Source organism: Helianthus annuus, chromosome 12 (assembly GCF_002127325.2).
Source record: "Helianthus annuus cultivar XRQ/B chromosome 12, HanXRQr2.0-SUNRISE, whole genome shotgun sequence".
Classification (NCBI taxonomy): Eukaryota; Viridiplantae; Streptophyta; class Magnoliopsida; order Asterales; family Asteraceae; genus Helianthus; species Helianthus annuus.
Genome location: NC_035444.2, coordinates 96,402,315 through 96,415,510, shown reverse-complemented (window position 1 = coordinate 96,415,510; position 13,196 = coordinate 96,402,315). Strand labels below are relative to the sequence as shown.

The window sequence follows — 13,196 nt, the reverse complement described above, 5'->3', positions numbered from 1 at the left end:
TTTTAACGGGTCATCTTGATAATACTTAACCACTAATCGATTAAGATCAAATGCCCGACCAAGCAGTATTTTATATACCGTACCCCAAGCCCGTATAGGGAAATAAGTTAAAAGTATTTACCTTTGCAAGTATAATTCACAAACAGCAAGTGCAAGTATCTTTTACTGGGTCTCCTATTCTGGAACGAAGGTTTATAATAACCTATTAGAATCCTAACGGGTCTTTGATTAAGCTTAAACTTAGACCGGTTAGTTTTAACGAAATGTACGGTTCGAACGCACGATTAAGCGAAGACCGGAATAGAATGTGATTTAGACCCGAGAGGTTTGAAGACTTGTTTAATATGGGTAATCCAATCACATTCTGGATTTTGAGGTAAAAATGACAAGGTTTGACCTGTTTCGGCTAATTTATGTAAACTAGTTACATAAACCGAACCGAACGCGTAAATGGCGTAACGGGTAACTGTAAGAGTCTTATACAGGCTTCCTAAGTCAATATGCTCTAAAGAGGTTGTGATATCAGTAGGATACCTTCCATTTTGCCCATAACGAGTTTAATTCCATAATACGCCCCGTAGTGGTATTTTGGTCATTTTAAAGATTATAAAAGGGATTATTTATACTTCTGATGTTCGGGTCTGAATAAATCAGTAAAACCACTTATTTTAACAAGTTACATCAGTAGGTAATAAGTCTTACTTGACAAAATGGTTTTAAACTCAAACTATGCGTTTAATACGCGTATAAAGTCGTTTTAAGAGATTTTCGGGTTAAACAGAAAATCTCAGTTTTCTGACCAAGTTATAAAGTTCAAAATACTTTATTTATTATTTAAAATCAGTGGCAACTGGATTCGTGTCAAAATACTATGTAGAACTCATTTTATGTCCGAAAAGGGTATATTCGGTATTTACCGAATCAACGCCATAACCTTAGGTTATGAGCAGGTTAAAAATAATTAAAAATCTTTAAAAATCTCAAAATATTATATTACATTAGTGTGTAAAAGGTTTGGTGCCGAAATTTGGGTCTAGATAGGCTTTATGCTAATTGCGCCGTTTAATTACTAAAGTTTTCTTAATTGCGCTAATTAGCATAACTCCTATTCTGGACCTCGTATTGACATGAAATTTTAGGGACATGCTTAGAAATCAGTAACTAAAGTTATTGTCCTTTCATATATCCAAAATTCTCGTTTTAAGGTCAAAAGCGCATTATGGTCAACTTTTAAGCATATAACGGAAATGTACAAATGACTCGGACAAACAACGAACCAGCCACAGAGGGTTATACCATCATGTAACCTGGTCCTAAGAGAGTCCTAAGGCATATCTAAGTCATACCAAAACGGGTCAGAACTGAAGTCAAAGCAAAAGTCAAAGTTTTGCGACTTTCGGTTCCGAACCGGGTCAAAACAGTAAATGGTCGGATCAAACAAGCTTAGACCAGTTATAATAATTATTATTAAGTTATATGAGTGATAAAACAGGTTACATGCCATCTACATTCTTAATTATGCGTTAAATCGAAAATTAGCATTCTGTTGACTTTTTCTAAGCAACTTTGACCCGACATTTGAACTAGTTAGAGTGGGAATCAGAGGGTGCCCTTTTAAGGGTTTAATGCCCACATAATTACCAACATATAACTACCTTTGATTCGACTAATCACTGGACCATTTGTGATTAATCGTTAAGTCAACCGTTAATTACGACGGATTGACTTTTAAGCTAAAACTAAGCAAAAACTTAACTAAGAAGGGTTAAGCACACTTACTGAAGTCCTATGAACGTCCAGAGATGCTTAGAGAGGACTCTTGAGCTCCAGAGAGGATCAAGAATGCAGAATGAGGTGTGAACTAAAATGTTGCAACTCATGGCCTTTATATAGTGTTCATGGATGCATTAGATCATGACACACAAGTCTACAAGTGTAACCAGATCATCAACAAGTGTCTCTGAGGCCTAGGGGTCGTTTAGGGGGCGCCCATGCTGTTTAATAATGGCTCTAAGTCGGTTAAAACACCAAACAGTGCTTCTGTATGCATTTTCTGTATCTGGCCATCTCACGCGGCCCGCGTCAAAGGTCCTTCAACCTTTACGCGGCCCGCCTGAATCTTCCGGACAGAAACAAATCTTCCTACTGTCCACACGGCCCGCCTGAAAAGTCATAACTTTCAATGTTGACGCTTTTAAACCTCATGTACGAATTCGATCATAACTTTCTCATTTTATAACGGAACTTGATGAAATTTATATCGTGCATTCTAGTGAGCATATTTTACCGTTACAAAGCCTTGGGTTTGTTAAAGGGTCACTCAGAGGTACAACTTAAACATGTTGACACATTTAACCCTTGTAGCTTGTAATCTCTCACTTTCTTCCACATTTCGTTCCGTATGATCCATGATTCATTCATTTGAAGGTACGAGCATCATGTAGGGTTACTGTAAAGTATATTTATCCCTTGTTGACATCTTGAACCCTTGAATTCACATACTTTCTATGTTTGTCAACTTTAGTCCCTCTATAGTATTCATTAACACGTTCCAGCTTATAACACATGTCAATACATTATAGGTCGTAAATTTTCGAGGTGTTACATTAACTGTTCATAACGGTGTTCATGTTCAACCTGAAATCGGTCACCTCGTTGATAAGATTCAGATCTCAAACCGACACAACACTAGAGAATAGTAGAAGGCCTGAATGAGCTCCGATTCTATCGGTTTTGAGTGCATTGAGTGTAAAAGAGTTGAAAGAAAGTTGGAAAAGCATCTTTCAATCCTTTTAACTTTGAAAATGTTTAGATCTATGCGAAAACATTGCTTAATCATGTGGACATCCTTCAGATCTAAGTTGTTCTTGGTGGAATGAAGCCAAATCTTGAAGTTCATAAGAACTCCATGATGATATCATCCTAGAACATCTCAAATCCACTGATTTCACGGTTAAAAGTTAAGATTTAAGGGTGAAAATGATGAAGAAGTGCGTGTAGATCATAGAAGTACAAGATTTGAGTTGAAAACTTACAAGAATCGCGAGAAATCGAGAGAAAATAGGGCTTGAGCGCTGCTGGTCGAGTGAGAGAGCTGTCACGTCACAAGTGATGTGACAGGGGGGTATTTATAGGTTGCCAAAAGAGGAAAGTGGAGTGCAAGGGTGCAAGTGTTGGATACCATCTCGATCAGATAGCACTTCAATCGGATGGCTATCCGATCGGACGGCCATTCGATCGATTGGCCATTCGATCGCAGTGTCCGACGTGTTGAGTTTCGGCGTTTTGTTTCGCGTGTTTAGCGTTGTGATGCGTTTAAGCGATGCGATGGATTAATAATAGCTACAATTAACTTAATCGAAACTCGCTATATCTAACATACAATCATCTTAATTAACGGGCGTTTAGCGTTTGTGATTAAGTTGCGATTGCAATAGAGTTACGGTTGCGTTTCGATTAACCACCACAAACATAAAGTAAACATGCACAAGTAACACATAAGTAGCACACACACGTAAAACAATATCCAGAACGCATAATTCGAGTTGCGAGGCGATTAGCGATCAAGCAATAAAACATGCGATTAAACCTCGATTGTTAATAGATACTCCACATAATACAACTAAAGCAACCAAAACAAAAGATTCGATTACAAGTCAAAGAGTACAATCAATAGTTAAGCAAGGAGTGACAGATCGCAATTAGTATGTTGTAAAACACGGGGTGTTACACATATGGTAACAAGAGTATGTTGTTCCAAGATCAATTCCAATTGCAGTTTTTTCAACTCTCCTGGCCATTTTCAAATAAGTGGTTGTAATGATGGGACCCTTGATTTGAACGCATAATGTGCGTTGATTGGATTGTAGATATTTGTTGCGTGCATTCATATTGTTGAAACAACAACAGATAATGAACGAATTGTTGGACTTCTTGTTCCAAAATGCAGCTGATGAAACCGGAGCTGTTATCTCGGTTGTTCAGTACTTTCGTGATAAATACAATGTTCATCTTCGTTATCCTTTGCTTCCTGCAATTCAAGCAAGCAAAGATGCTAAACGTACTGTTATTACATCCGAGATGATTCAAGTGAGTCCTATGAAGCAAGTGTCCGTCTATTCAATTGAGAGGAATCGTTGCATTACATCCCCGTTGAAAAAACAGAATCGATAAATTTAGGGAAAATGGGGTTGAAAGATGATAACCCAACAGTGGAGGATCTCATTCTACAGCTTCGATAAATTCAGAGGTATTCTCAAATAATGTTTCCTAGATGTTTGAAGACCAACAAATGTCCAAAGTGTTGCTTCTTCGTTCGCGTGACAGAAAGCTACCGCGTGACAGAAAGCTACCTTGCAAAATTAAAAAATTAAGTCGACACCTTCAATAAGCATCGTATAGGCCTATATGATGCATATTACTTTTTGATAAGGGGACGTTGTCAGTCTTTGACTGACCTAGAAGTTTGAACCAACCTTAATACGCATTGTATAGGCCTATACGATGTGTATTGAAGGTATCGATTTAATTTCCCAAGGTGTGCCAATAATACGGCTCTATTAAAGTGTCCAATGTAATCAGTTAAATCGGTTATGGGTAAGTAGAAAAAACCATTTTAGCTAAACGACATGAAGTAACTATGCATGTAATTAACTCTATCTAAAACTACAAAACTTCCAACGCCATGACCATCATCCCATCCAATAATGAGAAAGCTCCAAATCCATCTCCATCAGTCGACACTAATTTGTTTACCAAAAAGCACCACCCCTGATTAACCCCTCCCTTTATCATTACCTTCGCCGGAAATTAACCCGACCGCAAGTCAGTAGCCCCTACCTGCACTCATTAATCCTCACCAGCTGTACCACCAACCCCACTCCACACTTTACTTTATAACACACATCACATGTGACTCTTCGTCCTCACCCCACCCTCTCCCTCTACTAATCTCCAACTCTTCACAAACTCTCCCTGCATCAATGGCACCCACACTTGTCCACACTCTCACCCCACTATGTCTGCTACTAATACTCGCACAAGCCACTGTGGCCAACACAGCTGTTGGGGACGCCACGAAGCAGCTCTCGCTGCACCTAGACACCGAAGATATGTCGATGATGTCAGTTTTCGATGATGTGGTGGATGCAACCCATGATGACGAAGAGTTATTGGTTTCCGGTGGTAGGTCTTTGCTGTGGTGGCGTATGAGATACTACATTTCGTATGGTGCATTGTCGGCGAACAGAATCCCGTGTCCTCCACGCTCCGGGAGGTCTTACTACACTCACAATTGTTGGAGAGCTAGAGGCCCCGTCCATCCTTATAGTAGAGGTTGCTCCACCATCACTCGTTGCCGCCGGTGAACTATTCCTTCCGCCCACTATTCAAATTGAGGTTTGCTTATTATATAAATTCAAGGTCGTGTTGTTTCGATGATAATAATGTGTTTCAGAATTGGATCTGTTAATAATTTGTGTTTATAGGACTTTGAACGTCCAATTATTGTTTGTATTAGATATTCTTGAATTGAACAACACTAATAATTATTGTGTTTACTGACGGTGGCTAAGTTACTTCCCATGAGTTTCCCATGAGTATATCTTTATACGACCCGTATAATTGTTTGTTATTTTTTTTATTTTGTATTTTAGTAAATAAAGTATAATGATTTTTGTATAAAAGTTCAAGAAATTTGGATTTTAATAATCACAACTTTGACCTATTGCCCGAGATTAATCCAAAGTTAGGATATATTTTCTTCAACGATCCTATACTATTTGAAAGTTAACTCAATTAGGCGTTTTACCCAGATCCGTTAGTGTAGTATACCCCCGCCATTTTCAACTTACACCTTTTTTTGTTCCACCATGTCTAACCATGACTTTTGGCTTGCATTCTCCTTCACGATCACATCTAATCCATATATGACTTCACATACCTTCTTGGCTCAATGACATTAATTCATCCATGGTAACCTACTCTTTTGATTTGCTGATGTTGTTGAGGATCTTGATTGTTGTTGTTGCCTTAATTCTTGAACCCTTGATGTTGATTCGTGTTGTTATTGTCGTTGCCCTAACCCACACAGTCAGAGGAACGAATGCTTTGATACCATTGTTAGGTGTAAAAATGGTAATAAAGAGATTATGAGCTAAAGAATTGTAAAAGAAGAAGAATCACAGAAGAGGAGGAGATTATCTCTCAAATCAATAGCTATCCAATTCAGTTCCCAGTTCGTTTATTTTATGAACGGACTTACAAGCACATGTTACCACTAAACCCTCACACTATACTATTATTACAATTGACCCCTCATACTATTTTATACCTAACAATCTTCTAATGTGACAAATCTCTAAAAACAACGTTGTGGTGACACAACACTTCTATTACCTATAGGTGAGACTGGGCAAAATTTACTTATAGGCTGGAGCATGGTAACAACAAGTGTAGGTTGGACCTTTAAGGAAATTAACTATTAAAAAAATTACTTATAGACTGGAGCAAGTTGGAGATTTATGCACAACGGTTTGAAAAAAGTGTAAGCAAAAAATTACTTTAGCGGTCGCAACTGACTGGTGACTAGAAACATGAAAATAATTACCTTTATAGAATGAACCAAATACTAAAGGCTTAAGCTAATCACAAACTTAAAATCTTGTTTTGACACCCTGACAAGTATATGAACTCTGTGGGCATATACGGTCCGTATATGATATCAGCGAATCTCCGATAATGATATGTGTTAGGTCGTATAAGTGGCAGGGAATGTGAGGTTTGTTTGTAGCGCTTATACATATATAGATTTCTTTTTGAATATAATTTGAAGAACAGTGGATGAAACTAAGGGGCTAGGAGGTTGGGCTTGTTGGGATTCAGTGGTGTCAATTTTACTTTTTATCAAAACCAGTTTGACATATTTTATTAACTAAATATATAATTAATAAAGCGCAGCGGAATAAATATAATAATCGACACCAAATGTGAACCGAACAGGATCATGGTTACAAACATGCAAATACGGTATATAAAATAATTAATCTACCGATGAGAAAAATTATACCCTTGTGGGTAATAATTAACCGTGTGAGACACCGAGGTACAACGAACTAATGCTAGAACACGAACACGAACCGAGCGGCGACGGTGGTCGTAATACTAAATAACACAAAGGGTGGCAGCACTTTGAAAGTGGTGGCCTTTCTTCTTGTTCCCTTTTGACGGCTGTAAGTATCTCACAAAGCAAAAGGAAAACTTCCTTTTGGTTTATCGGCAGATCATCATTTCAAAAGATGATTATATTATATATATAGTATAATTAGGTTAACAATCAACCTAATTACCTTTATGGTTCCTAAAGCCCAACACATCTAGTACAAGCCCAAATGTCATATGAAGCCCGGAAAACAAAGTTTAATTAAATAAGTAATTAAACGTTATATTATTTATAACCCGTATAAATAATAAATCCCGTTTCTCGTGGATATATATAATTATTCTAGATAATTATATATTTCGTTCCGTTAATTGTTCGTGATCACCAGTTAACCAAGTTAAGTGGGTTTAATGTTCGTTGCCCAAGGTGTAACTCTTACGGGTCATAGCTCGGTCAGCAGTGTTGACTTATCGAACTCGTACATATAAATCCAACAATCTCCCACTTGGACGGCCTTCGATAAAATCCTCAACGCAGACAGTCAGCAGCGCTCTAGCTGCACATGGCTGCCCCCAACAAGGTATGACACTTTAAAGTCATTAACCAAAACACCATGCCATTAGTAACAACTTACTATTGCAAGACAATAGACTTATGGTAATTGTTGTCATTTATCCTTTTTGTAAAAGACATAAATTGAATCAATGAGACATGGATTAAGTTCATTCTCATGTGGTGTTCAATTATTATTGTTCTCGATCAAGAGTCAAAGTGGTCCGAACAAACACACAGTAAGTTTGGGTAAGGTCTTACACTTCACCAGTTTGAATCAACGAGGGCGCCACAATGTCTAACGGTTACATATCATGTAAGAGTACAGAATCCCATATCGACTACATACAACTCCCACTGAACTTCAGAACTATTCCCAATTAAAGCCTTTATGACTGGCAGTTACGCGACAACGGTTGACAGTAATCAAAGAATAATCCTTGGTAAACGGAATTCTAACATGTATCTCAGGTCAAAGGATACTAAATGAGTATACCAGTATCAAAGCATCTTATGACTAAGATCCATGAAGATGATTTGATGCGAGTTACATCCAACGTCATTCTCAATGAGGTCTGTGAATTTGGAAGTCAACTCCTTGAGTCCAAAGTCAGAATAGTCTTAATTCAGAATCGTTCCCACGAGTCTGACCGACTACGGATAGTTTAGAATGCAAAGATTCATGGATTAAACGTATTAAAATCGAACACAGTTATAAGATTCAGAATTGCATTTAACTAGTAAATCAACAATGAATTCAAAAAGTACAGCTGTTAAAAGTTCATACATCCAAATACTAAATCAAAACATACTGCTAGCTAATCTAAGCCTGATAGCACCCATGTGCTGATCATGCTTGTCTTGAGTCATGGGCTTAGTAAACGGGTCTGCTAGATTTTGATCTGTGTTCACTTTGCTTATCACGATGTCTCCACATTCCACAATTTCCCGTATGTAGTGGAACTTTCTTAGAATGTGCTTGGCCCTGTAATGAGACCTAGGCTCTTTGGCTTGAGCAATAGCACCTGTGTTATCACAGAATATCTCGATGGGTTTCTTAATGCTTGGAACCACGTTGAGGTCGGTTATGAATTTCTTCATCCAAACAGCCTCCTTTACAGCATCTGATGCGGCTATATATTCAGATTCGGTGGTTGAATCCACCACCACACTCTGCTTGGAGCTCTTCCATGAGATAGCTCCTCCATTTAGAGTGAATACAAAACCTGATTGAGAGCGAGAGTCATCTCGGTCAGTTTGAAAACTGTCATCAATGTAACATCTTATAGTGAGCTCTTCTTCTACTCCTCCAAATACTAAGAACATATCTTTAGTTCTTCTCAGATACTTCAGAATGTTCTTAACAGCAGTCCAATGGGCAATGCCAGGAGTTTGCTGATAACGACTAGTCATGCTTAAAGCATGCGAGACGTCAGGTCTAGTACATAACATAGCATACATGATAGAACCAATCGCTGAAGCATATGGAACTGCTTCCATTCGCTTAATTTCAATGTCCGTTGAAGGAGATTGCGATTTGTTCAACACAGTCCCTTTAGTCATAAGAACACCTCCTTTCTTGGAGTTTTCCATCTTAAAGCGTGTCATCATTTTGTCTATGTATGTACTTTGACTTAGCCCAAGAAGTCACTTAGATCTATCCCTATAGATCTTGATTCCTAGAATATAAGTTGCTTCTCCAAGATCTTTCATTGCAAAACAAGTTCCCAAATAGTGTTTAACTTCGTTAAGCATAGGGACGTTGTTTCTAATAATCAATATATCATCCACATACAGGATGAGGAATGATATAGTGCTCCCACTAGCCTTTCTGTAAACACAAGGCTCATCTTCATTTTTGACAAAACCAAACTCTTTGATCTTTTGGTCAAAACGAAGATTCCAGCTACGAGACGCCTGCTTGAGTCCATAAATGGACTTATTCAGCTTGCACACCCTATTAGGATATTTTGGATCAACAAAACCGTCTGGCTGAACCATATAGACATCTTCAGAGAGAAGCCCATTAAGAAAAGCGGTTTTGACATCCATTTGCCATATCTCGTAGTCATAGTACGCGGCTATGGCAAGCAATATCCTGATCGATTTGATCATAGCAACGGGCGAGAAGGTTTCATCATAGTCAATACCCTGAGTTTGAGTGAAACCCTTCGCAACTAGCCGTGCTTTAAAGGTGTGTACATTTCCATGCATATCGGTTTTTCTCTTGAAAACTCGTTTGCTCCCTACTGCCCGAGATTCGGGGGGTAGCTCAACCAAGTCCCAGACTTGATTATCACGCATAGATTGCATCTCAGCGTTCATGGCTTCCAGCCATTTCTCAGATTCAGGATCTGAGATAGCAGATTTGTAGTTAGTAGGTTCTTCATTAGACTCATCTACTACCAAGACTTCAGCACCTTTGAGATGCCAAAGGTATCTGTCAGGTTCTTTACGAGTCCTTCTACTTCTGCGAACGCCTGTGTTCATGTCTGATTCATCAGCAATAATTTCTTGTTGTTCAGACGTTCCGTCTTCATCAGCGGTTGTTGTTGGTTCTCAAAATTTCTTCAAGATAAACTACATTATTTCCAGTTCCTCGATTAAGAAGTTCTTCCTCGAGAAAGTGCCCCTTCCTTTTGATGGAAATAACATTTGCATCAGGATGGTAGAAATAATATTCGCTTCTTTTATAGTATCCGACGAAAACAACCTTTTCGCCTCGAGGATCGAACTTATCATCAGCATCACTTGTGATGTATGCATCACATCCCCATACTTTTAGGTATTCCAAATTGGGTTTACGCCCATGCCATATCTCATATGGGGTTTTGTTTACCTTTTTAGTCAGATCCGGATTGACAATGCGGGCGGCAGTCATAAGAGCATGACCCCAAAAGGAGTGAGGCAAGTTAGTTCTACACATCATCGATCGAACCATATTCAGTAGGGTTCGATTTCTCCTCTCGCTCACGCCATTAAGTTGGGGTGTGCCAGGTGGAGTGGGTTCTGAAATTATTCCACACTCTTTGAGATGATTGAGGAACTCTAAGCTGAGGTATTCGCCACCTCGATCTGATCGAAGTATTTTTATCTTTCTAGTAAGTTGGTTTTCTACTTCGTTTTAAAACTCTTTAAACTTTTCAAAAGTTTCATGCTTATGCTTCATAAGATAGACATAAGCATACCGACTATAATCGTCAATGAAAGTAACGAAGTATCTTTCATGGTTCCTTGTCATAGTTCTGAAAGGGCCACATACATCAGTGTGAATGAGTCCTAGCAAACCATTGGCCCGTTCACCAACACCAGTGAAGGGACGCTTTGTGAGTTTGGCAGCTAAGCAAGATTCACAATCATTAAAGGAGTCATGTCCAGTGGATTCAAGAATCCCTTCGGATTGGAGCCATTTTATGCGTGCCTTACTTATGTGGCCAAGTCTACAATGCCATAGAAAGGTTTCATTAATACCAGCTTTGTTACGCTTAGAAAGATGATATATGTTATTACATGTTTGAACATCAATCTCATAAATACCATTTCGAGGTTTAGCCTCAAAATAAAAGACATCATTCAAGTAGGCAGAAATAGAAATACCATTAAAAACGTACTTGAAACCTTGTTCAAACAAAAGGGAAACCGAAATAATGTTTCTGGTTATACCAGGTGTAAACAAACAATTGTTTAAATTAACTACAAGGCCAGAAGGACATGAAAAATGAAATGTGCCGGTTGCAAGAACGGGCACTCTTTTCCCATCACCAACGATGAGTTCCATGTCGCCTTGTTTTAGCTTCCTCCACTTTTCAGGCTCTTGCAAAACATTAGTGATGTGGTAACCACACCCGGTATCAAATACCCATGTGTTGCTGGAGACAGTAAAAAGTTCAATAACATAAATGAGAATACCTAAAGAAGTGCCAACGTTATTGGCCTTGTTCGCCTTTAGCTTAGCTGGATACCGCGGGCAGTTCCTTTTCCGGTGCCCCATTTAGTTGCATTCAAAGCACCGACGCTCCTGGGGAGGGGGTGGTTTAGCAACCTGCTTGTTGTTGGTGGCAGATTAGGCAACAACAACAACCATTTTCTTGCCTTTGCTATTATGAGCCCTTTTCTTGTTGTTGGGCTTCGTAACACCACCAGACTTGACCATCAGAACTTGGTTGGTTTTATGTGGAATGTTCATCTCGGCCGTTTTGAGCATACTATGTAGCTCAGGCACAGTCTTCACCCAAGCATTCATATTATAGTTCATAATGAACTGGTCATATGAGCTAGGGAGAGAGTTCAAGATAAAGTCCGCTACCATTTCATCTTGCAGGGGATAACCAAGTTTGTTCATCTGGTCAATGAACCCTTTCATCTTAAGCACAGGAGTACTAACACACGATCCTTCTTGCATTGTACAGCTTATGAGCTGCTTCATGGTGTCATATCGCTCCTGTCGGGCTTGTTTCTGAAACATGCCTTTCAGTTGCTGGATCATGTCATAAGTATCTTTATCTTCCATGTTCTTCTGAAGTTCAGGAGACATGATGGCTTACATAAGGCAGGCTACCTCAACGGCATCCTCGTTATGCTTTTCTAGTGCCTTACGAGCAGCAGTAGTGTTACTTTCAGGCTCGGTAGGGACTGGGCCATCTAAGATGTATAGCTTTTTAGTCATCTTGAGAACTATTCTCAGATTGCGGTGCCATTCGAGAAAGTTGGTGTTATTAAGTTTTTCTTTTTCAAGTATAGACTTGAGAATGAAGGAGTTGTTTTCATTAGACATCTGTTACATAAGCAAATAGATTTTAATTAGTATTTTGATGCATATTTCCTTATTTAATTAATGACCCATTACAATAATTAGAACAAGGAATGAGAATCTGGCTATGTCAGTAGTAGTTGCAGCTGTGGCATGCACTTTAGTAAGTGACTAGGCAGACTGACTACGAGTGTCAATTGTGAGAATTGCACAACTCTCGAGTTGAGGCCACTAAGACAACTCTTGTCTATGCATTGATATGTTTAGCCTCATCTATGCCGATTTTTTACTTTCGAGACAGCTGGAGCATGTGGTGAAAGAAGAATGTGACAACTCGAATTTCCAAGATTTCTATTTCGCATTTATTGCACGTTCATGTATTGTTTAGCTGTTTATTTGCACAATTGATTGCTATGGAATTGTATACGTTTTGATGCAATGAATCGTATTGTGTGATTGTGCATGGTTGTTTGTTAATTGTGAAAGACTTGGTAAATATATGAATTTGGTGGTGAAACTATGAAATTGTTATGAGATGGTGTGCATGTGTAAAATATGATACTTAGGGAGGTAGAGGGTAATTAGTGTAATCTTAGAGATACTTAACCCTAATCCCTTTTTCACTAATCATTCTCACAAAAATCCAAAGCACGTACTTCACATTCTCTAATCATCACCATCATCATTGGCAAGACATTCATCATTTTTGTTCCCACATTCTCTCTAGAATCATTC

The 13,196-nt window shown here is 38.7% G+C and overlaps 1 protein-coding gene across 1 annotated transcript; it reads left to right on the top strand.

Annotated features, from left to right (window-relative positions):
* The first annotated feature begins 4,875 nt into the window (after positions 1–4,875).
* LOC118484742 (protein RALF-like 34) lies at positions 4,876–5,558 on the top strand. The gene has a single exon (XM_035980691.1). It carries the CDS (start codon positions 4,983–4,985, stop codon positions 5,364–5,366), a length of 384 nt encoding a protein of 127 aa, XP_035836584.1. The 5' UTR covers positions 4,876–4,982; the 3' UTR covers positions 5,367–5,558.
* Positions 5,559–13,196: the final 7,638 nt, after the last annotated feature.